General features: G+C 40.5%; 1 protein-coding gene across 1 annotated transcript in view; it reads right to left on the minus strand.

The window, feature by feature from the left end:
* Positions 1 to 25,679, minus strand: part of PCDH15 (protocadherin related 15) — a 460,117-nt gene that overhangs the window by 200,626 nt on the left and 233,812 nt on the right. The window contains exon 12 of the mRNA XM_074874163.1: positions 9,373 to 9,579. Coding sequence (XP_074730264.1) covers positions 9,373 to 9,579 — 207 coding nt within the window. The remainder of the gene's footprint in view (positions 1 to 9,372; positions 9,580 to 25,679) is intronic.

Below are 25,679 nucleotides of genomic sequence, written 5' to 3' on the forward strand. Positions count from 1 at the left end.
TAATCTCGGCATTGTTGTGCTTTTACACATTTATCACATTTTATGCAGAAAGAAAGACTGCTCGACTTAACTGTGAACTTTTTATGTGGCAGATACTGTGAGAGAACACAGCTGTGGGAAACAAACCATCTACGCTGGAGCATTATTTTCCATGCTTTATTTTTTTAAACTATTATTTTATTTTGAGGGCTGGACTTAAGCATTGTGATTTCTGACTACATTACTGGGTCATGTAGACTAACTTGTCTCTGACAAATTGTTTAGCATGTAATTTTAAGCAGAAAACTATCAGAATTCACACAAAAGGATATACATGCAACATGCAGGGACCATTTCAAGCACACAGTTCAAACCTGGTGTGGTTTACATACTCCAAACCGACTAGTAGGTACTTTTTAAATTTAAAAAAACCCCAACTTTCTTTAATACTCACGATTTCTATAAAGACATATAATTATTTAATGAACATAAAGCAATCACAGCATAACCACAGTACAACATTACGCCCTAAATTAATTTGGTCCAATGTGATTAAAGGGCTCTTTGCGGGCTTCACAAAACAAGTGACAGTCTCAGTCTCAAACACCAACAGGGTAGAGAAAAATGAAGGACAAGGGGGACTAAATAAATAAATAAGTGACACAATTAAAACACAAAGTAATTTTGCAAACAATACCCAATACCTACAGAACGGTACCTGGTGCAAGCTACAAAGAAAAACATGTGATACAAAATGAATATAAGTACAGAAACACAAAGCTGATACTGATGGACATCATCAAAGCAGTACATTTGGGGAAAAAACAGTTACAGACAAAAATACAATAAAATGAGATGCAGGAAGTGCTCCAATGCACTCTTAATAAACAAAGCCTGGGTCTGAAGTTTGAAAGCCTACACGGACGTTAACGATACATTTCTGCTGCTCCTTTCCTCATACAGGCACTTACAAGCTCTTCTTAAAGCCAACAGTTTTCTACAATTTACTAAGATTGAACCAAAACTACATGATACTCTCAAGAACGAGCAGACAATGACACATATTCTGTATGTGTTTCAACATCCCCAGGGACTTTTTAGAGGGAATATAGTTAACTGTTAAATTCTCCAGGGTAGCCAGAACAAGCTCCAAGAGTATCAGAAATACTCAGACTTTCTGATTGCTAGCACAGGCTTGTCTCCAAAAAGCTGTAGCATTGACGAAGATAATTTAATGATACATCTTGTTTTCCAACATTCTTCATGTGGAGGATGATTAGCACTGAAACGCCCACAGAAGAGAGTTGTTTCATTGAAGAGATGTTTCCAGCATTTGCCCTCCTCATTTCTTGGTGAAAGTAGAAAATCTCTTCCACTCATGTCTTTCATTGGAAAAATCTGAGATTTACAGTCTTGCAGAAGTGAAGCAAGTGAGCTTCTCAGTCTCACTGACAAGGGGTTGGCACTCAGACTGTGTTGGCACTGACCTTGTTTTTCTCTAACTTATGCCAGATGAGTTCTGCAGGGCCTGATGACACAGTCCTCCAGGTTCACAATAGCTTGGGTGGAACAGAGAAGGAAGACACAGCATCTGGAGTGAATTTCCTGCATCTTTAACACTATAATTAGATATCAGAAGAATAACCTGAAGCACAGCCTCCTGAAAAGTCTTTGTGAGGGCTTTAGTTGTAAAACCGCTTGGACCAACAGAACCCGAGGAGAACATATCAAGCCTAAATTCTGAGCGACTGAAAAATGGAGGGAGGTAAACCAGCCTAAGAAGGCTTTGCTCAGGACACCCTATGAATAATTTTTTTCTCTGTAAACATTTTTTTCTTTAAAGTGAGTTTGTTTAAATAACATTTTATTGTACAAATTAAAATAATACTGAAAAAGCTCTTCACCATTTATGTCATCTCCACTTTGGAGGAAAAGATGACAAAAGACTAAGAGAACCAGGATGGATGCTGAGTAGTGCTTTAATTCTGAATTCTTTCAACTACCACCAAAATCTCTCCAGTCCCTCCACAAAGCAAGGGCTGAGGCACAAGCACGACTATAAAGTCAGGCACTAAAAAGTGCTACAACACTTTTCAGACTTTTTCAAGTTGAGGTGCAAAGGGCCATGCCCCGAATGAAAAGCTGACACAAAAGTTTTGAAAAAATCATCTTCTGCTCCTCATACAAACAAGACACTCATGGGACAGAGCAAGAAACAGATGTCAGCATCTCCAGCGTTTCCACGAATTAGCAATAGCTTTTGTTTAAAACAGGGCAGATATATAAAAAACAAATTCCTTGAGAACTCCAAGGAACTCAGAGAGAAATAATAACTTCAGAAGTCACAAAACATTAAATATTCATCCTACACAACTAAAAGAGGAAATAAAATGCTATGGTAGTGATACAATACTAAGATTTTTATTTTTCTTATTAAGCAGAAAGGTTCAGCAAAGAAGAAACCTATCTTTATAAATTCTAAAGAAAGAGAAGTAGCCTTTTTGCTTTGCCTTTCCCTTTTGTTTGTTCCAATAATGACAGTAATGGGCTGCTACATTTGGGAAGAATATTTCCTGAATTCTTATTTTGTAATGTGACTATTAGAGTGTCACAGAAGTGCTATACAGGGATAGCAGTGTTATGAGAACGCTCCTCTCAAGAGAATACCGGCTGCAAAATAAGTCCAAACAATAAGAGCGAAAAATATAAGCAATCAGGCAAATATTAGAGAAAAATGCTTCATTATTTAAAATGCTTCAGTACTCCTGGATAAAAAAAATCATTATTTTTCCTTATTTGGATATATCATTGAATATCCATAAACTGAATTTGTAGTTACATTTAAAAGTTATTTTATCCATTATTTGTTCTGTCCTCTCAGGTTACTACTGAGACGCCTTTATGTAAAATAATCATTCTTTAAAATTTCCCGCAAGTTCTCTGGAAACATGGGTATTGAGCTCCCATCTACTTAGTTTGACTTCAGCTTCATAGACAATGGAAGCATAAAACAAGAAACTGGTCTGGTAGAAAAGTATCTGGAGAGGAACCTGTGGTAATAACTGACCTGCATCACGCTCCACTGCCCAGGGATGCTGCGCTGGGCTGTAGGCAGCCACAGAAGCATCAGGGTTACCCAACGGGTGCTTTTCTGAATGCATGTTGTGACATGTTAAATGCTTTTGAACACATGCTGACACACCTTACAAACACGACATCAACTTTGTCTTCTAATGAGCAACGCACAAATTACCTTACACTCGGGGTTTATTCATCAAGACACTGCATGTGGTATTGGTAAACACCTTGGTAGCGAATAGTATGAATGGCTGATTATCTTCTTTCAACTTGAAAGGTAAATCCTGGTGTTAATTTTCCCTTTTTTTTTTTTTTTTTAAGAGAGATTCAACAAGATTTGGCATTCAAGGCAGTAAGGCAGTTACTGTGCAGCTTTTTCACCAACCCTAACCACCAGAGTAGAAATTATTACTCTCCCATGGAAGCAAAAGAGTAAGCAAGCGAGTGGCTTGGGAAGCCTTATGTAAACATCTATCAGAGCATACAGTTTAAACTCCTCATCTCGGCTTTGGTTTACTCAGGTCTTAAGGTACTCGTGTGGCTTAATTTAATTTATGCCATTTAAACAGACAACTTAATTATATCAGCACTTGGCAGTGCTGCTCTAGTTAAAGGTCTGTTTGCAATGTCACACCTATAAATTATTTTTTGGAAGATTTATAGCAGGACTCTACTATAATTCCCACAGGGTTTAAATTTAGAATGTGGTTTGATTTTTTCTTAAGATACACAGATAAGATGACCGCTTTCTTCATGCATTTATCAGAGGACAGGGAGTTATTTTAGTATGAAATATAATCTCAACTGACTTGTCAATTAGAAGACTGAATACATTAAGTTTAGCCAGTGCCACTATTGGAAACTAACATGCACAAGCACGGAGAGGATATATGTCAACTTCTCATCAGCAATCCCTACTTACTAAATACATTAATTTACTAAGATACAATGAAGCCGTCAGAACATTAAGACCTGCAAAAGTTAATAATTATTACCTGTGCTTACTAACCCACCCTGAGCTACCATCTAGTCCTAGAGAGAAGGTATCTGTCATTTTAGTTGGTTTGGCTGTTTTATGTATGAGTTATATGCAATTGCTGCACTCCTAGCCTTACTCTGCTGGAAGTCTCATGCCCACAATAGATTATAAACACTACATAAATCAGTGACACATGTACTAACACACAGGCACTTAAATCTGATTCTCTGCTCCCTCACATCCATGTTGAACCTGCAGCATTTCATCAAATTGAAAAGAGGTGTGCTGGCATGAGTCAGGGGATACCAAAGGGAAGTGCACAGAGAACTTCCATGCGAGGACGAGGCAGATCATCATCCCCACAGCTGCAGGCAGAGCTCTGTATGTCCTGAGATAAGTCTACAGCATTCTAGAAAGAGAGAGGACGCATCATTGAAGGAGCTGGGACTGTTCAGTGTGAGGAGGAGAAGGCTGAGGGGAGACCTCATCACTCTCTACAGCTCCCTGAAAGGACATTGTAGAGAGGTTGGTGCTGGTCTCTTCTCACAGGTCATTAGTGACAGAGCAAGGGGGAACGGCTTTAAACTGCAACAGGAGTGGTTCAGACTGGACATTAGGAGAAAAATTTTCACAGAAAGAGTGGTCAGACAGTGGAATGGGCTGCCCAGGGAGGGGGTGGAGTCACCATCCCTGGATGTGTTTAAGGGTCGTTTGGATGAGATGTTGGGGGATGTGGTGTAGGGGAGAACTTTGTAGAGTAGGGCTGAGGGTTGGACTTGATGATCCCAAGGGTCTTTACACAGAATCACAAAATCATCTAGGTTGGAAAGGACCTTGAAGATCATCTAGTCCAACCGTTAACCCAGCACTGACAGATCCCAACTACACCATATCCCTAAGTGCTATGTCAACCCGACTCTTAAACACCTCCAGGGATGGGGACTCCACCACCTCCCTGGGCAGCCCATTCCAATGCCTGACTACCCGTTCTGTAAAGAAATGCTTCCTAATATCTAGGCTAAACCTTCCCTGGCGCAACTTGAGGCCATTCCCTCTTGTCCTGGCGCTTGTTCCTTGGTTCAAGAGGCTCATCCCCCCCTTCTCTGCACCCTCCTTTCAGGGAGCTGTAGAGGGCAATGAGGTCTCCCCTCAGCCTCCTCTTCTCCACACTAAACCCCCCCAGTTCCCTCAGCTGCTCCCCATCAGACCTGTGCTCCAGACCCTGCACCAGCTCCGTTGCCCTTCTCTGGACATGCTCGGGTCATTCAATGGCCTTTTTGTAGTGAGGGGCCCAAAACTGAACACAGTCATCGAGGGGCAGCCTCACCAGTGCCGAGTCCAGGGGTAAGATCCCTTCCCTGTCCCTGCTGGCCACGCTATTGCTGATACAAGCCAGGATGCCATTGGCCTTCTTGGCCACCTGGGCACACTGCTGGCTCCTTTTCAGCCAGCTGTCAATCAACACCCCCAGGTCCCTCTCTGACTGGCAGCTCTCCAGCCACTCCTCCCCAAGCCTGTAGCGCTGCTGGGGGTTGTTGTGGCCAAAGTGCAACACCCGGCATTTGGCCTTATTGAAACTCCTCCAGTTGGCCTCAGCCCATCGCTCCAGCCTGTCCAACTTGAATGATTCTATGATTCTACGATTCTATGATCTCTGTCAGATCTGATGGATCAGATCTGCTCAGCCTTAAGCATCAACAAAACTTGCAAGAGAGAAGACTGTTACAGTCACGGAATCAGGCACCAGGTTCCCTGAACAGTTCAGGCTGCTGAGACAGAGCAGCCCTTCCCTCCCCTGTATGTTTCCAAATCCCAGGTTTGGCGATGAGCACTGATGGCCGTGCTGCTAGCCCTTACCCCCCCATACCTAAGGGAAGTGGCCTTGCAGGGACAGAGTCACTCTAGCAGCACGGAGAAGGACAGAACATGAGGGACACTGGCCAGGTTCCACTGCAGCCCATCTCCCCCAGCACACGGCATTACATCCCAGCAGGGCCAGAGATCTTTGATTATTTTGTCCTCGCTATGGAGGGATAGGGTGGGGTATCAAAATTGAGTCTTTATGTCACATTATTTCCCAGTCTAGAAATTCTTGGCAGTTATACATCATGCAACACTGAAATACTACACTTTTTCAATATTAAACAAAAATAATACACTTTTGGCTCAGTCTCATTTTCACCAACTTAACCAAACTCCTGTTATTCGTTACCCAGTGAAAATAAAAACATGGTGAAAAACAACCAAGTGTTACATTCACTAGGAGATATTTTTGGGCCCTTGAATGGTCATTTCCTGTGGATATGAAATTTCAGGTCTATTTGTACTGAGACACAGAAATATTTAACAACTTCTAATCAGCTGCCTAAAGCAGAATTATAAACTTGTTTTTCATCATCTTTGTATGCAGATTATTTAAGTTATGCTAGTGCTCCCAACTGAAATATCTGCTGCAGATTGGATAGATTTTTTAAATTATTAGTGATGCTATTAAAACTGTAAATATTCCGGCCACACTCATGTTGAAATTTCTAGTGTGGGCAAACACAAGTATGAACCACTCTATTCAATATCCAGATATTGAGATGACTTCATGGGAACAGGCTGATGTACTACAGAGAACACACAACAACATGTGGAGCCCTCCGGTCAAACTGTTTGTGATGAATTTCAGAGCACCCCTCAAAACTTGACGTATTGAACTTGACTGACAAAAATCAGTAACAGAAAGCACTTTTGGTGGGGAACATAAATACCAGCCTTACCTTACAAACTTCATGATGTAGTTTAATATATATTAAAGGAACAAATTACTCTTCCATGCAGAAGTTTTTCAAATTAAATATTTTCAGTTTGAGAGTATACAGATATGTGCTACCTGGTAGTTACATGATTCGTTCAAAGAGTGAGCCCAAATTCAGGATTTAAGAATTCAAAGTAATCTCAACTTTCAGTCTCGTATGTGATCTAATATGTAGTTACTTCAAAGAACCTCGTATTACCAAATCTGCCTTTGACACCTTGTCGGTAGAGTTGTGCAACTGCCAGGGAAAGGTTAATCAGAGCACTATTAACTACAACCTGAAAAACCTCTGGAGGTTAACGAAGTCCAAAGTCTTTCTGTCATTTCTTTAGTGTAACAATGTTATCTACTACGAAATAGGAGAGAGCCCCCAAAAAACCACCAGCATGAAAAACTGTCACCTAAATTTGAGTGTCTGAACTAGGACACTAAATTCTCTTCCATTAAAACAGTTGTTTTGAATTATTTCAAGCACAACAGATTCAGCCCCTCTCCAACCAGCCCTGCTGTGTGACTTCTTTTAACTCTCTGGGCTTTGTATGCACAGTAGAGTTTTCCTAGGTCATTGCAGCTACAAAGCCTTGAGGGGAACATCAGTGGACTTGCAAATAGAGAAACCCTAGCACCATGTTGTGGATTAACAGTGAGATTTTTGTAATTATTTTCAGTTGTCCGTTGCCCAAACTGGCCATGTAGGAACTCAAGCAGAAACCGTTCAAACAAGCTGTCCAAGCTTGCCAAAAACCCTTTTCTAAGTTTCAGACCATGTCTATCTAATGTGCAAGTCTATCAGTCTCACAGACAGACTTGCTCGGTTTCAGTTTTCCACTCTTCAGGTGATTAATAGCCTCTCTTTCCATTTTTGTAGGGCTAATATGCAGTCACATGTGTGGGCATAAATAGTACCCTAAAATTCCAGATTTCTCTAACAAGCAGATATGCACCTAGGCATATGTGAACCAGAGGGTTTTACTAGTACTTTCACAAAGGTGTGGATAAAACAAAATAACAATTTGTTTATGCTAAAAACATCTAAAAATATCCCCGTTTTTTTTTTTTTGTTTAATACACGTAAAGATCACAGAACTAAAAGCAGCCTTCTGAGAAAAATCTCTCAAATTAGTAGCTTGAAAAGGACTTAGAACTGTGGACACCAACTCATACGATTTGATTTCTGTTGTGCTCAGGCACACATCACACAAATAGATGTTACAGAACACAACCATACAATGTATGGTAAATATAAACACTTACCTGATGCCTGCACACCTTTCTTATTCCTGTATTAACCAACCTACATGATCCCATTAATTTGATCAAACAAGGAAACTAGTTTGCTTTTGACAAAACCAATGCTGAACAAGATTATCTCACAAGGAATACGAATCATCAGCAATGTCTACTGATGATTGCCACATGCACTTATTCCATACTTTTTATCCAGCCCCTAAGAAAGCCAGATCCAACAGCCATTTCCCACTTGCCTTCCAACCAGTTTTTATGGATGCCTGTATATTGACTGAGATATTTTAATGCATAGGGAGGAGATATTCTACATGAGTTTGGGCTTTAAAATAGCTACTTAGGACAGTAAATCACTCTCATACAGACAGTGCTGTAGAAAGCATCTTTCAGTGACAATGTTTCTCAAAAATAATGAATTTTCCTATGTCAAATGAGAAACTTTCAAAACCAGATTGTTTTCAGACGAGGTTAAGAATTTTATTAAAGAATATTGGCATATACTATAAATATTACCACAAAAACCTATGCCTACAGCTTAGCTTTCCTTACGTATCTGAAGATAGCAAGAGAACAGAAGAACAGAAACAAAAAAGAATAAAGGGTACAACTGAAGAGACAACAGTAGTTACAGGAAAAAGAAACATTATCAAAAAGCACATAATAGCAATAGCCTTGGTGAGAACAGAAGAAACAGTAGCCCTAGAGGCAAGGTATTGTTACTACTTGGTTATTGCTCGTTTAAAGATGCCCAATTTTACTATGAGTAATGTTAATATCAAAATCCAGGCAGAGAAAAGAATGGATTGAACTTTTAGCCTCCTGCACTCTTATTCTTCTTCCTGGTTTGCTCAAGCTACTACTTCCACTTTGAGCTCTCTCTCCCATTTCCCCACACTGTGTGGCAGATTCATCCGTCTCACAAAACGCATTTTCTTCCTCTTTGCACTAAGCATTCATCCTCTCTAACAGAACACCATCTTAAGGAGAGCTGAGTAAAATACAGATTAGTTTTTCTGTTCAGAGGCACTTTCAAATCTATCTGAACTCAGAATGAAAACAAAAAAGAAACCGTAACAATGACGTTAAGATTTTTTTATTTATTGATCAAAACAGTTTTGTCTCAATTTAAAAAAAAAAATGTTTTTAAAAGAAAAAGAAAAATGTTTTTAAAAGAAAAAGAAAAATGTTTTTAAAAGAAAAATGTTTTTAAAAGAAAAAAAAAAGAAAGAACTCTGCAAATAATAAAAATGTAAACACCAGTATGACACTATAGAAGAATGAAGCATACCTCCTCCACATCGTTGTCCAACACTACGATTTGTAGCGGGGAAGTCAGATTCTGGTTATCAGAGATGGTTGTTCCCACTGGAGAGGATTCGAGGATGAAGCCCTCATACATAGATCTTGTGAAGTAAGGCTTCTGATTGTTCTCATCAAGGACTTCAATATGCAGATTGGCAAAGGCAGGAAGAGGGTGGCCGTTGTCTTGTTCAGCCTAAAAGAACATCTCATTTGTCAAAGGCTCTCAGCGAAGTAAAACTACGAACAGTTACTAACTGGTGTTGGCTTAAATTTATATTTAAGAACTACAATCCAGTTATAAAAGTGAATAACATTGTACAGATCACCCTATTATGACACTTAGCATCATGAAAAACAGAAACACCCAACAAAGATTAGCTAAAAAACCAAAAAGACTTTCCATCACAATAACCTTTTAAATAGTCACAATGAAACTCAAAGTTATATGGCACACAGGCAAACACGGTTCCTTAAACTATCAGTATTGAGTGTTCTGGAACATCTTCAAAGGATGAAAGAAAACTAGTAACTGCTGACTGTACAACAAAACCTACACCCACACCAGCAGGAGAGTTAAAACCAAAAGATGACAACAGTACACGTGGACATATGGTACTTGCCACAGATTACTGGGAGAGCATATTGCCCCAGGTATGACTCCTTCTCCCTTAAAATCCATCTTTCTAGTGTTAGATGAGTGGGATTTTAATTTTGGTTTTGCCTATTTTTGAATGTCAAGCAAAACTCTTTACTTCAATTAACAACCGCCACTTTTCAATGGCAACACTTCACCTACCAAGATTTACTCAACTCATACTGTTTCACCTGATTTATTCTTATTTTCAAACTTCCTAAACATAAAAGCATCCCAGTGTGCTACTCCAATATAAATGTATGATGATGCTTGCTTTTTTTTTACTTTACTACCTGTGACTAACTAAAGCAAATAAACACGAAAAGTAGAAGACAATAAATAATTTCTTCTTTAATTTATAAAGCACAAACCAGTTTTAATTATAGTCTTGCACGTTTCCCTGGAGCAAGGGAATAGTAGGGTACTGTAAGACAGCCTCCCATTCCTACGGCTTCATTGCCAAAATCTCTGAGCATGCAGACCCTGGGACTGCGACTATTACCTTTCTGCAGATGTGGGAAGTACATTATGCAATAAACTTCTCAGGTGTAAAAATATTTCAGAAGAGAGAAAGCACTACCTAGATTATTGTTGTTAATAGTATTTTTTTGTTTGCAGAAAGTTTATTTTCATTCTGGTATTTCCTCCATTTCAAAACAGATAATTCCTCATTTTTCAAATCCAGCATCTAAGGAGACTTCTGGAAACATGCCACTTTGATTTAATCAACTATTTATTTTTAAATTCTTCTTCAGACACTTTTTTTTTTTTTAATCTGCAAAACGTTAATTCTGTATAAAGCTTTGCTTTGTTTACCAAGCAACAATAGTATGCTGTTGATAAAAACTTCCATTTCAAGTAAAAAGAAGTATAAGCATCAAAATTGTTACTTTGAACAAAGTAGGTGATGACACCTTTAGTAATTCATAAGAAACTCATTCGAAACTCTCAGTATTTTCCTCTTGAGGATTACTCTTGACCAAGAGATGGGCAACAGCAATATTGGTGCAGATTTAAAAGCAACCATCAACCTACCTGCTTGCATGTGGCTATTTTCTGACTCACGAGGATAAGGTCAGATCTGGCAAGTGGATTTACGTAAGCAGGCTCTAGTATGTGAAATTAATATGGATTTTCCTAGGAGATTAATTTTTGTTAATGACACAAAACCCTCTTGAAGAAATTGGGAGTTCTGCTAGTTAATTCACTGGCACATTAAGATTTCAGTTACCAGGGTGCAGGAAGCAACATATTTATCTACTGCTGTTCTTATGTGCTTCTAGGATACAGGATAATAGCAGTGATCAAATCCATAATTGCCTCAAATAATTACTATAATATTAAGTATATCTTTTTTTTTCAGTCAGCTTCAATTACTCATATTCAAATAAAACACGTAATGGAAAAATAGTACACCAGGCTCCAGTCCACCCAAGGAGACTGATGCTTCTGGGTGATGCCAACCAATTTTAAAGAGATTTGCATTAGCTGAGAAAGTCTGCCTTCACACCGGGCATTTTAAGAGACTCACATACATCGCTTTTATTAGCATTTAGTTAGAAACCTTCCAATTGCACTGAATTTCATTCAGCAAACCAGCACTCAAACATCCCTGGGGAAATCCTGGTCCTGCAGAAGTTAACAGCAACGTATTTCAAATCCAATATAGTAGTAGCTGGCAATAGCGTTGGAGACTAGGTAAGTGACTCCCAAATGCTGAACATAATTTACACAAGTGAGATTTATTTTGGAGCTGATGCTCCTCTGAATGAAAATAAACTTCATGTGTAAAAACTAACATCTCCAAAATTACTTGGAAGTACTCTGGCTACTGACCCAGAGGATGAAACTTCAAAAAAACACTGATATAGAGAGTTTTTGTCTAAGTTTATATATTGAAAGCATGAAAAAAAGCTCAGAAAAAAGTCTGCTCTATGAGCAACAAATACATACTGATCTGATTCTATTTTATAAGCAGATCTATGGCTGCGCATGCTTAAATACTCTGTTCCATTTCAAGAAAAATAGGACTCCTCGTAGTAAAAAATTTACACACAACTGTTGCAAATTTCTTTCTAAGAAACCTTGACGTTCCTTGCAACTGCTATGAGAGACTCTAGAAAAAGGAAAATGCAAAGAACAGAGGGTCCCAATCTTTTTAACAGCTTGAACTGACGCAATACTGGCCTTGCTTTAAAGCGTGAGCACAGACCCCATTCCTGGGTTAAAAGAGGAAATACTCACCTATGCAGGATGCTTACTACATCACAACAACAGTACTCTAGTATAGTGCTCTAAATTACATATGGTTAAAGACAAAGAAGGATGTGTCCTCCTAAGGTTGGACTTAAAATTTTAGGCCCCGGAGACCAAAATTTCAATGACAAGGATTCCTTTCTCAGCGGGCATTTCCACTCAAAAGCACTTCAACTTTGCAGGTGCTTTCCTTTTTGTTCATCAGGTTGGGTACACCGGTCAAAATCATTAATTTTGGCCTTCCCATTTGAGAATTGGCAGCTAATCCTTCAGAAAGTCACAGTCACTTCCCACCTGCTTGTTGCCAACCAGCACCAGGACACAGCATCAGTGCTGCACCAGGACACAACTCAACTTCACTCTTTCACTTACTTAGCAAGTGCTCAACTACCTAATGGGCTCATGGGCTACCATGTGAAAACCACCACATCCAGCTTTCCTCTTTTGCCATTTAATTAAGTTTTGTTTCCAAAGATACCTATACTTAGGAAAAAAAACCCCAAAACAACAAGCTTTGGAAACCACCAATTAAAGTTCCTCTTTTCCAGAACTAATCTAGAAATCAGCGTGTCAAGGTAGGACTGGAAATCCCCAAAGCATCAGAGCTCAGCTCCTGGGGTTTGGTGCTCCGGCACAGGGATGGGACAGGTCAGAACACAACTCCCTCTGCTGCCCTACCCACCCAGCTCTTCACCAGCACCACATAGCAAACCCTAGTGCCAACCTCGAGACCTGAAATTCCTCTTCAAGAGCCAGGCAGAATTAGGTACAGCGGTGCCTGAGCCCTTTGCATCTGACCTTATTTCTTACTTGAAAAGAATCTCCTTTTACAACTGCAGAGGAAAGTAAAGCAAAATACTTCTGTTTAGAGAGAGCAAAGTGTTATTAAAAAAAAAAAAAAAAAAAAAAGGCAAGTTTAAATTCTAACCAACTCTCAGTGTACCTTCCTTTAATGCTTTTTAGTACATTGTAAAATTTCTGCTTTAACAGTCCAACCTACCTACTCGTGAGACTGTCCTTAAAGCTCAGTTTTAATCAGTTTTACAGACCAGTGGTGTCACTTTACACTGAAACTGCTCTGACCAATCCAAAGGATGAAACACAACCTCCACAGAGAATAGTATCTATTTGGTGATCCTTATAGTACACATGTTAAAAAAAAAATCTCTAATATTCATAAGATCAGAAAGATACAAGCTCTTCCTCTCTTTGAAAAGATTTAGCTTAAAGCTGGAAGGGAAAACAAATGGTTCATTTCCTTACAAGGCCTCTTCCAGAGTTGTTCTGGTTTAAGCCACTGGAACATACAAATAACTGTTCTTTTTCCTTTTGGACTTTGCACATAATGACGGGTCCAACCAAGCAAATGAAGAGCTAAAGAAGGAATTAGTAAGATGCTACTTACGAATGTTCACTTTCAAACAACTTTTTTTTAAGAAAGCATTTTCTCTAACAGCCTATTTTTTCTTTTGATACAAAGAATTTCATATAAAATATGAGAAATTGATTTGTTTTCATATGTCACATAAACATATTCCCAGAAGCAATTCTTGTACCTTTGATGCATAACCTTCATAATTCTCAAAAAATAAACAATACCTGTAATACTGTGAATTTTTGCTGTATTCCTCTACTTCTTAACGTTTGCTTGGATTTTTTTTTTTGGGTGGTGGGGTTTTTGGGGTTTTTTTTTTTCTTTGTTTGGGGGGGGTGGGGTTTTTTGTTTGTGTTGTGGAGGTTTTCTTTAAAAAGATGAATTTATATATAGTATAAGTTATATTTTCAATGAATTAGTGAAAACAGTTTTTCCTCATACTGTTCTGTTAAACAATTGCTTAGGCTTGCTGGTCACACATTAAGCATCCCTGCTTCCTAACACGTATTTGGAGCACAAGAATTGACAATTTACATTTCTTTCAAAAGGAAGCCACTGGTATTTAAGACGGTGGTGGGTTTGTGTGTGGCAGGATTTTTGGTAGCAGGGGAGGGGGCTACAGCGGTGGCCCCTGTGAGAAGCTTCTCAATGCTCCCTTGGCTCCAAGTCAGACCCACCTCTGACTGAGGCCGGGCCAATTAGCGATGGTGGCTGCACCTCTGATAACGTGTTACTTCAGCCACAACAACCCCCAGCAGCGCTACAGGCTTGGGGAGGAGTGGCTGGAGAGCTGCCAGTCAGAGAGGGACCTGGGGGGGTTGATTGACAGCTGGCTGAACAGGAGCCAGCAGTGTGCCCAGGTGGCCAAGAAGGCCAATGGCATCCTGGCTTATATCAACAATAGTGTGGCCAGCAGGGACAGGGAAGGGATCTTAGCCCTGGACTCATCATTGGTGAGGCCGCACCTCGATGACTGTGTTAAGTTTTGGGCCCCTCACTCCAAAAAGGCCATTGAATGACTCGAGCGTGTCCAGAGAAGGGCAACGGAGCTGGTGCAGGGTCTGGAGCACAGGTCTGATGGGGAGCGGCTGAGGGAACTGGGGGGGTTTAGTCTGGAGAAGAGGAGGCTGAGGGGAGACCTCATTGCCCTCTACAACTCCCTGAAAGGAGGGTGCAGAGAGCTGGGAATGAGTCTCTTCAACCAAGTAATGAGCAATAAGACAAGAGGTAATGGCCTCCAGTTGCGCCAGGGAAGGTCTAGACTAGATATTAGGAAGCATTTCTTTCCAGAAGGGGTTGTTGGGCATTGGAATGGGCTGCCCAGGGAGGTGGTGGAGTCCCCATCCCTGGAGGTGTTCAAGAGGTGGGTTGACATAGCACTTAGGGATATGGTGCAGTTGGGAACTGTCAGTGCTGGGTTAACGGTTGGACTAGATGATCTTCAAGGTCCTTTCCAACCTCAATGATTCTGTGATTCTGTGTTTAAGAAGGAGAACCTGGGAGGAGGTGTGGGAGTGGTGAGGAGGTGTTGTGAGGACACCTCTGCAAACACCAAGGTCAGTGGAAGAAAAGAGGAGAAAGGCAGTAGGTGAGCTGGAGCAGAGACTCCCCTGTATCCCGTGGCAAGACAGCAGGGTCGTGCTCCCCTGCCACCCATGGAGGTCCCTGGGGGAGCAGATCCTGACCTGCAGCCTGTGGAGGACCCCACACCAGAGCAGGCGGCTGTGCCTGAAGAAGGCCGGGACTGAGGGGAGAAGCAGCCCTCAGTGCTGGGAGGACTGTGACACATGGTGGTCACCCATGCCAGAGCAGCTCAGGAAGTGCTGCGGTCCATGGGAAGGACTCACGTCGGAGAAGTTCATGGAGGACTGTCTCCTGTGAGAGGGACCTCATGCTGGAGCAGGGGAAGAAGGCGAGGAGTCCTCCCCAAGGAGGAAGGAGTGGCAGGACTGACCGCACCCCCCCCATTCCCTGCCTCCTGTGCTGCTGGAGGGGAGGAGGTAGAGAAATTGGGAGCAAAGCTGAGCCCAGGAAGAAGGGAGGGGTGGGGGGAAGGTGTTTTTAAGATGTGGTAATGCTTCTTACCATCCTACTCTGTCTGTTAAGTGTTGTTGCTATTAGTGTTTGAATTAAATTTATGTTCTTTTTCTTCCCCTAATGAGTCTGTCTTTTGCCTGTAACCATAATGGGTCAATCTTCCCTCTCTGTCCTTATCTCAATTCTGGAGCTTTTTGCTTTATTTTCTCCTTCCTGTTCCTGAGGGGGAAGGAATGAGTGAAGAGCTGCATGGTGCTCAGCTGCCCTCTGGGCTCAAACCACGACAAAGACAGAAAGCATTCCAGTTCTAGTCCCCGAAAGAACATGCTTCATTGTCAAAACAATGAGTGATCTTTCAAATAAATCCAAGGATATTATATGAACTTAAATGGGCTCCACAATTCTTCTCTGAAAAACACAGTCTGCAGTGAAACGGGCTAGATGCTTTAGACTGAAGATGTACCATCATAAGGAGGAACTAATAAAGGGAAAAAGACCAAACATACAACGAAGTCTTCATCACAGTGACACATATGGCAATGAAGACTTTAGACTTTCACATTATTAGGAATACTACTTATGAGAGAACAGCAAGCACCTTCACACTAGCCCCAGGATACACAAAAAAGAAGCACAGAATTATACTTTGGCAACTACTGCTTTAGTTAAGTAGTTAAGTACACCTAAGGAAAAAAAAAAAAAAAAAGGACAAAATAATGTGAAATGTGCCAATTCTCAAATCAAAGACGTTTAGCTGCATTTATTATGTAATCTGCTGCTTGAGCAGTTTAAGTGCAGTGTTCAACATTTATACGCACTTTGCAGAATGTTTATATTTGTAGTGGCCAACACATAATTTTATCCTTATGGAAGATGACCAGAGATGACGTGAAACCAGTCTCACCAGAGATATTGTACAAGGAGTGAACAGCAACTGGCTGAAGTTCTGACAGAACTCAGAAACATCATGAAGTTCACTTATCCAAAGCATTAGAAAAAACAGTTCCCCAAAAGGGGAAGGGCCTGGAGAATAACTCTTATGAGGAGAGATTGAAGGAGCTGGGACTGTTCAGTGTGAGGAGGAGAAGGCTGAGGGGAGACCTCATCACTCTCTACAGCTCCCTGAAAGGACATTGTAGAGAGGTTGGTGCTGGTCTCTTCTCACAGGTCATTAGTGACAGAACAAGGGGGAACGGCTTTAAACTGCAACAGGGGAGGTTCAGACTGGACATGAGGAAAAAATTTTTCACAGAAAGAGTGGTCAGAGAGTGGAATAGGCTGCCCAGGGAGGGGGTGGAGTCACCATCCCTGGATGTGTTTAAGGGTCGTTTGGATGAGCTGTTGGGGGATGTGGTGTAGGGGAGAACTTTGTAGAGTAGGGCTGAGGGTTGGACTCGATGATCCCAAGGGTCTTTTCCAACCTGAATGGTTCTGTGATTCTGTGATTATGAAAAGAAAGTAGAAATGAAAGCAATGCAATAGACTCTCTGAATATTCAGGAAAATAAATAAAAATATGGGATTTTCTTTCCTGTCGAGCTAGCAGGGATCTCTTTGGTGACATAAACTAACCGTTGACAACAGAACAACCTCCAGATGGACACTGCTGCATTGGCAAGACTCTCTGGAGCTCCTGCTGCACAATCTCTGCTCCTTGTGCTCATTGCCACTGGAAGAGGGCAAAGCACAGGAGAGCTGGACAGATCCACGGCGGGGATGCCTTGGCAGTCTGAGGGGGTACAAACTGCCAAGGAATGCTGAGGGCAAAGAAGACTTAGCAGGCTATCAGCATTATTCAGAGCTGCAAGCACCTGTCGTCTTCATCCCACACGCCCCAGGTTCACCACGTCATCTTCCACTGCGCAAAGCAATATAATCTTGTCTCAGAGAAACATTTAATGGAGAGGCAAACACAGTCACCTTTGCTTAAATGCAGGGTTCCTATTTCTCCATGGATTCACAGAATGAAACTTTTGCACTGCGGCCTTGTATAACACTTCAGGACTACTTAGGCCAGAAAATCTGTCATTAAGATGGAAGAAAACCAAGCACTTTGCAGTTTATCCAAGACACTTCCGTGTTGCTGCTTCTCCACAGGACCTCACAGTTGATCTCCCCAGTGAATTTTAATAGGTTAATTAGAAATAAAAAGAAAAAAAAAACACACAAAAAAAGAGAACTCCCAAGAACCCTGGTGGTTATGGCTCAAGTATTTAACAGAGCAACCAGACACAGACTGCACAACTTTATTTAACCTGCCATACAGAAGATACGTTTTCTCTTTCCAGCTTTGATTCTGTTTTACCTCACCACCCTCCCGTTTCTGTGCCTGCATTCTCTCCAGCCACCAGCCTAAAGCAAAGCAGTGGGGCCCTGCCTCTCCATTCCAGCTGTTATTTCTGAGCAGTATTAATTCATGGTTTTGACCTCCTGGGACGATGGCTCCCACTTCTTCCAACCCAGTTAAAACTTATCTCAGCACCATCCCTTCCATCATGCATTCAAAACTTACCTACAAAGATAGAAGTACCATTGTTATAAATATTACCCTGCTCTGTTATAAATAGCATTGTTATAAATATTACCCTATTAATCTGTTCCCAGGCTCTGGTCATTACGCTTCAAAGGTCTTTCTCAGCATCCAGTGAACATAATGGGGGTATATGTCAAACTCGGATTATCTTAATTCAAAACATTCAGCTCAAGAGTCTTTAAACTGGATTTCTGTCAGACTTTGCCACCTACGACTACCATAATGTTGGGGTCAACAAATACCTGACATCTGATCACTGCTACATATAGGAAACTGTTGCCTATAGTGCAGTAACAGACTTGGCTGCGTGAACAGATTCTCAAAAAATCTGGTTGCTACATAGAAGTCAGCACAATTTTACTTTCACATCCTTCAGGTTACAGCAAGTTACTGTTACATTTGCTATCTGTCAGTCCTACAGTGAAACAGCCTGGCTTTCTTTTCTGTTCTTTATGACTTCACTACTCATACAGGCATCTTAACTCCACAGAGCTAGTAAAGAGGAAAGGCCATGAGACAGATCCACGAGAATAACTTCAGAATGCAAAGCTGAGTGTAGGTCAAATACAGGGGCCTAAATCCAAAGCTCTAGCTCTTAAGTCTCTCTGCTCAGCTGCTGTGTAGCACTGACAGAGTCTGGATTCCAGGATGCCTGTTTTCTTCATGTAATGCCTTTCAGCATGTTTCTGCACATGTAGAGAAGTGCTCCTCTATGCAAAGCTATCTTTATCCCTCATCCTGATGTATGTCCAGAGAAGGTGCATTACTTCCCCGTAACTATATTTCTTCATGACACACTGTTTTATGATAAAAATTGCAAGGTACATACCTGCAAGCGCCATCAGCTGGTGCATTTTGGGCAGTATTAGCACCAGTAATGGGCATGTTACATGCCCACTACTTCATGGGCAGTGTCAGCATCAAGAAAAATGAAAAACCATCTTCCTTCTCTCCACCCTCCAATCCCAACAGGAGGGCGAGCAAGTGGAGCTGAGGGGAAAATGGTGCACATGGGGATAAACACGAACTTAACACATCTTAACAAGAGTTGAGACATAACTAACTTTTTTTCTCCTTCAGGTAACAGGCTACATATAGATGCAGTGTGAAAGAGTAGAGGTAAGACCTGCAAACTGATCTAGAAGAAGGTCTCAGAGACTTAAGGAAAGCAAAGGTAGGCGGATGTTTCCTCTGGAGGCAGCAAATCCACAGGCTAATGGATGGTGCCGCAGGCAGCTGCCCAGTGTGAACCACCCCTGATAAACTTCAGGAGGGGTCTGAGCGAAGGGGCTCACACCAAAACAGATTTCTTTGTTAGCTATTTAACAGCATCATTTCACATAGTCTGCAACTGTAGTGGCCACTAAACTGAGAATAAACTGCGGAGACCTTTTAAGTATTTCAACAGCACCTATGATGAAGATGCTTACACCTCCTCCAAAAGATCTCATCTGGTCAATACGACAAGATAACATTTGCCCATCACCTAGCACTTGGCCAGAACTGACATTACTAAGAAGGGACGAGATTTCTTTAGGGTGGAGGGGAACAGTGAATGAATTTTACAAGAAATCCCGTTGAAATGAAACTTTGGATATGTTACCTTGAAATATCTCCCCTAAAGAGCATTATAGAGCAGACTGACTTACAAAGGCTTGGATTTCATTTATCCTTCTGGCCGAAGCGATGTCTACATTAAATAGCTATTTGAGAAAATATAGAAACACTCGCAGAAGCAGACTGGGCTCTCATCTTTGCTGCTTTAAATATTTCCTCACAAGGATTATTCCTTCCTTGGTGTAAAAGTCAATGTTCAAGAAACTCAGGTTCAGAAATATTTTTTCTTCCTTTCGCATGCAACCTTTATCAGGCCTCCCAGTCTATAAAATTTCCTCCTGAAAATGCCCCCTTCTAGCAGATGTACACACGGGCAATCTTTAGATCTGGGAAAAAAACCCACCACATTGACAAAAGGGAATATGAGCATATTCTAAGCAGCAGCACTCAGTATTCCCATATTCCTCTGTTGTTCTGTGGCACACGCAAACACCCACATAGCAGCATGTTTCTGACAATTTTTAAAATTCATATATTGCCTTTCTGATCCAGTTAAAATAGACATGCCCTGTTTACCACAATGATGAAAAGACTGGAAATAGTGTCTAAAATGACAATACAATTTATCACAGATCTCCTGACCCCAAAAAAATGAAGGTAGGTTATCATCATCTAATAAATAACTGGGCCAATAATGTCTGAAACCTAAAAAAAAAGTGCAAAACTAAAAGAATAAATACTAGTGGTGAAAAAAGACTAGGTGAAAGTCAGCCCATGCAATCAATTGGTCCACTAAAATGAACTTTTTCATGCACTACTTGAGCAAAGGGTTTGCTGAAATCAGTGCCGTCAGTCTTTTCTTCTTCACAACCAGAATTTTTCGAATTGCAGTTAGGTCCTAAAGTCATTTTCTCTTAAGCCTCTTAATTCCCTGAGCAACTTCATACTTTTATTCAACAAAACAGATTTTAGACATTGTTCTCCCTGTGCTTCTGTAGCCTAAGCCTGTTACACCTATATCAATCAGGTTAGTTTCTGGATATTGTTTCTTTAAAAATGTGATCAAATCATTGCTTTTTCCCTGCAGACACAGTATACGCAATGCATTAAGTCACAACAATGTGCTTGAACTTACTCTTGTCATCACTCATGAAATATATAGAAGTAGATGAAAAACTTCTTTGAAGGATAAATATAACTTTGAATTTTTATTCTACGGCTAGACTGACTTTTTTTTTTTTTAAATATTCAAAAATCATGGCTTACTTGGAAATAATTCATAGAATAATACTATGTATGTCTCTTATTTCCTCCAATTCAATGATACCTATACCCCAACACACAACTGTTTAGCTTAAGACTGAGACAGTTTGCAAAATATCTGCACCATCATACATACAACCCCATACCAAAAAAAAACCAAACCCACCACTGCACCCTAGATATTTAAATGTTCACATAAGGCAAAAAACCAAATCGAATTCTATTTGAAGAAGGTTCACAATATATCTAAAAGCTGACCTTTGGCTTTTCTGAAAGGTAAACCAGCATGTTCTTCTGTTATTGGAAGTTAATGTTGGGTTTAGAATTGATGCATCCATTTAAGCGTGCTGTAAAAAGAATTACACTAAACATCACCACCAGAAACTACCACCCTAAACAAGACAGAGAGAAGCCCTAGCAGGCTACTAGAGATGCTCTCATGGATACCACTGCCTGGTTGACAACATCTTTGTCCATCCTGTAAGTTACGTCACTTTTTCGGTCCAGTTACCTTTTCACAACCATCCCTGCGACAACCATAAAAGTCAAATCCAGTTGCTGTAATTGCTTCCAGTCTTGCAAAAACCACCAAAATCCTCTGTGCTTCCCCTGCCACGGATTATACCCTAGCAGTTCAAGAGATACAGTAAAAGAAGTAAGGAAAAGCCTCCGGCAAACACATTTGATAGCTCACTGAAGGAGATATGGTACTGGAGAACTGCAGGCAGGTCACTTCAGATTTTCTATTTAATACAAGAACAAGGAAAGAGCCCGGGAACTTCAGACACTCAAACTTAAACTTGACTTCAAGCTACAAAGACGACTGAAACATTATATAGTGTTTAAACCAATGTAATTAAAAAAGGAGCCGTCAGCACAGACACAGAGAGGGAAGGTCAGGTCTGACAAAGTTGCTTCTTTTAAATGCATAACTGAACTGGGAGATAGAGGTGAAACTAGGGACATAATTTATCTAGATTTAGGGTAAACTTTAGGATTGTATATCACACACTGAATTGTTTTACAAGGTCAGACAGTACAGCGTAAGGAAAGAACTACTGAAATGGACTAAGAATTGGCTTAAGGACAAGAAGTACAGAGTATCTTTAGAACATAGGAGAAATTTGACTTTATCATCAGCGGAGCTTGTGATGTGGCAGTGAAATGAAATTGGCATATAATGTGTCCAGACACTGTGCTTAAAAAAGCCCCAAAACATACATCTTTTTCTTCATGTAGCAAGGATAAGTAACTTCAGTATCAGTAAGGCTGATGTTGTAGTGCAGTGAACAGTAATACTTACAGCTGCCCACCTTTCCAAATAATGAAACTCTTCCTTCATCCCTTCAGTTAAAGAAAATGCCAACTATGAAGTCATTAGGCCAAGTTTTAAGTGATGGATGTTTAAGTTTTAAATTTACAAAAATATCTGTTTATTGCAGAAAGGAAATACAGCTATTTCTGTAAATAAAAGACCTTCTAGAACTTACCACTTATGGATTTTAATATTTTCATTGCTCTGTGAGTGATGACACACAATTTAGGTTCAATCTTAACTCACAATCACTGGTCTTTCTAACACGTATCTGTGACAATGCTCTAAAAACAAGGAAAAACATTTACCATGCTGAGATGCAGTTAAGACAGGAAAAATTTGCTGTTTTCAATATGAATGTGATAACTTTGGAGAAAGACTGCTATGAAGAAACATTTTATTGATGTATAGGAAAGGGTTTGGTTTTCCTGCACCCTTTTTTTTCCTCTCCTTATTCACAAACACAAAACCCGTCTCTGCATTCAGATTTTCAATTCTACACCAACTCCCATCACTGTATTACACACAAGATGAAAAAAAAAGGCTGCCTCAAAGAGAACAGAAATTTCCAGACTTTTTGGACTAGGTGTGTTTTTGTGACAGTGATAAGCCAAGAGAAGTAACTGAATACTGAGTTCACATAAGGGATGCACAGTTGAAAAGTCAATTTAAAAAAACAGTTATGGTACTTAATACTTACAGGAGATGCACAGCAGTTCAACCAAACTAATGATTTTGAAGATTTCATCATTGTCAGGAAGTGGATTGAGCAACTATTTAATGAAAATACATTTCTTTTTTTTTTTTTTTTAATCTGTCACCATGAGTACAAAACCACTCTCATTTGTTCAGTTCATGTTCTATTCTGAGGCAGAGCAATCACCCTGTTTCCCATTATAGCTGAAACATCTCGACTGTTGTGCAAGAACATCAGAGGAGAATATCTTCAGTTGCAATTCAAAAGAGAGAGACAAAACTAAAGCAGTTCCAGAACAAGGGCAAAATATTTTTTGAAAACCAAACTTGTCATGGGAGTTATATTTTATTTTCCACTTTGTACTCCGAGAAATTTGAGAGAAAACACCAATATTTGGGAAGGTGAGCTTTTTAAAATACGGGTTACTTTCTAGAGACCTATTCAATAGTAATCACTGTGAAGTTTTCTCAAAGTTCTCAACTGCTGCAGCCCAGACGTACTTCAAACTAATATGTCTTTATCACATTGGTTAAACTAAATAAATGAGGCATTACTCTTAGTGCTGAAATCCCTGTTTGGACCATTTTGAAATTTAGGAGAGCAAAGAATAAGCACAAATCCTTTTAAATGCAAGAACATACATTCTTTTAAGATAGAAGAGGGGAAAATTAGAACTACCATGAACAAAGATAACAAATGAAGGTCAAGAGATGCACGGAGCCAAGAGATCAAAACAGGATGAGAAGAGTTGGAGGCTGACATTATTAAAAAACCTACCAAACATTGCAAATACGAAGTTTCTGAAGTGGTGAAAAAAGTTAGATAATTCAGGACTTTTTAAGTCTCAAAAAACATGGGCTTTGGAGCATTTCTGTAACAGCAGTCCAGGAATTTCCAGTCTAGTGAGATTCAATTGATGCATGTCTTCTCATTGTCTGCTAGCATTGTGTTTTTCTGAAACTCATAATAAAAGCAACATAAGAAGAATTGTACTAGATCACACCAATAATCCATCCAGTGCAAACTCATGGTTGAAGCTGCAGCCAAAGACAGAAACCTAGAGAAGAATGTAAGCAGCTCAGATTTCCCTGGATTTCTCTTTATATCAATAGTTTTTTCTTCCATGAGCCAGCCTGGCCTCCCCTTGAGCCCATGTCAACTTTCAGCCCCACATCTCTGCCTGTCAAAGCAGACAAACTATATTAGATGAAGAACCTTATTTTGTCTGGTTTTAACTTGCCACCTGCTTGTTTCATTTGATAACTCCTAGCTCTTCCATCGAAGGAGACAGTGAACTATTGATTCCTCTTCACTCTCAGAATTGTGACATTTGTATTTTACGGGTGTCTATCATGTCTTCTTCCTTTCTTACCTGATATGAACTTGCTTCAGTTCTGCTCTATCCTTTTGGTGATGGAGACCAGAGCTATGCACTGTGGTCAAGACACATATACAGCCTGGATCTGTACAGTACTGCAGTGATTTTTTTTTTTTTCCTCTGTTCTGTATTTTTCCTAATGATTTCTAATGTTCAATTTACTCCTTTTTTTTTTTTTTTTTTTGACAGCCCCAGATCACTGAGCCAACCTTCACACTCAGTTATAAGTTACAATGCCAAGATTTCATTCCCAAGTCAAGCCAGAACCCAATGTTTTGTGTATAAGGCTAGGATGACCTTTTCTGACTTGTTTCACTTCATTTTTAAGCTATGCCAAATTTTATCAGCCATTTTATCACTGACTCATTTGGTCTTGCAAAGTCCTTCTGCAATTCTACAGTCAATCCTCATCTTTACTACCAGCATAGTAGGGGTGAGGCAACAGCATCTATGTCAACCAGCTAATCAACCTGGCAAGGAGATGACAACTAACAACCAAGTGAGGAAGTGGTGGACCCAGGCTGGCCACCAAAGTCTGCAGGGTGATATGAGCAGGATGGACCCCATCACCATTAAAGCAGGGCTGAAGGGGCACTACCTTCATATGCACATAAATAAGAGAATGCCAACAGGACAGTACTATAGGCAAAGCTCTCAGCCTTTCTGGGAAGTCAGCTTGACCATATGCACCCCCTAAAGTGTCTGTCACTAATGCACACAGCATAGGAGCAGACTTTGTCCTAACTCAGGGATTTACTGGGCAGGATCCCACTGGATATGGCCTTGGAGAAAAAGGGTGCAGGAGAATTAGCTGACTTTCAAAAAAATCACCTTCTCCAAGTCCAAAAATGGTCTATCTTGACAAACAGAAAATCAAGGAAAGGTGACAGCAGGCCTGGGTGGATAAGCAAGGAGCTCCTGAGAAAACTCAAACATAAGCAAAGGAAGCCTGCAAGAATTGGAACCAGGGACAGGTGATGCAGGAGGACTACAGAAACACTGTCTGAGCATGAAGGTTAGGGCTAACATGCAGGTTTAGAAAAGCCAAAGCCCACCTGGAACTGAATGGCAACAAGAAAGGCTTCTACATGTTCAGCAGCAGCAAAAGGAAGACTAGGGAAAATGTAGGCCTGCTGCTGAGTGGGAGAGGGTGACAGGGGACATGGAAAAGGCTGTCATACTCAATGGTGTCAGCTCAGTCTCTACAGGTAAGACCTGCCCTCAGAAATCTCCATCCCTGAGACCCACA

This window comes from Strix uralensis, chromosome 7 (genome assembly GCF_047716275.1).
Source record: "Strix uralensis isolate ZFMK-TIS-50842 chromosome 7, bStrUra1, whole genome shotgun sequence".
Classification (NCBI taxonomy): Eukaryota; Metazoa; Chordata; class Aves; order Strigiformes; family Strigidae; genus Strix; species Strix uralensis.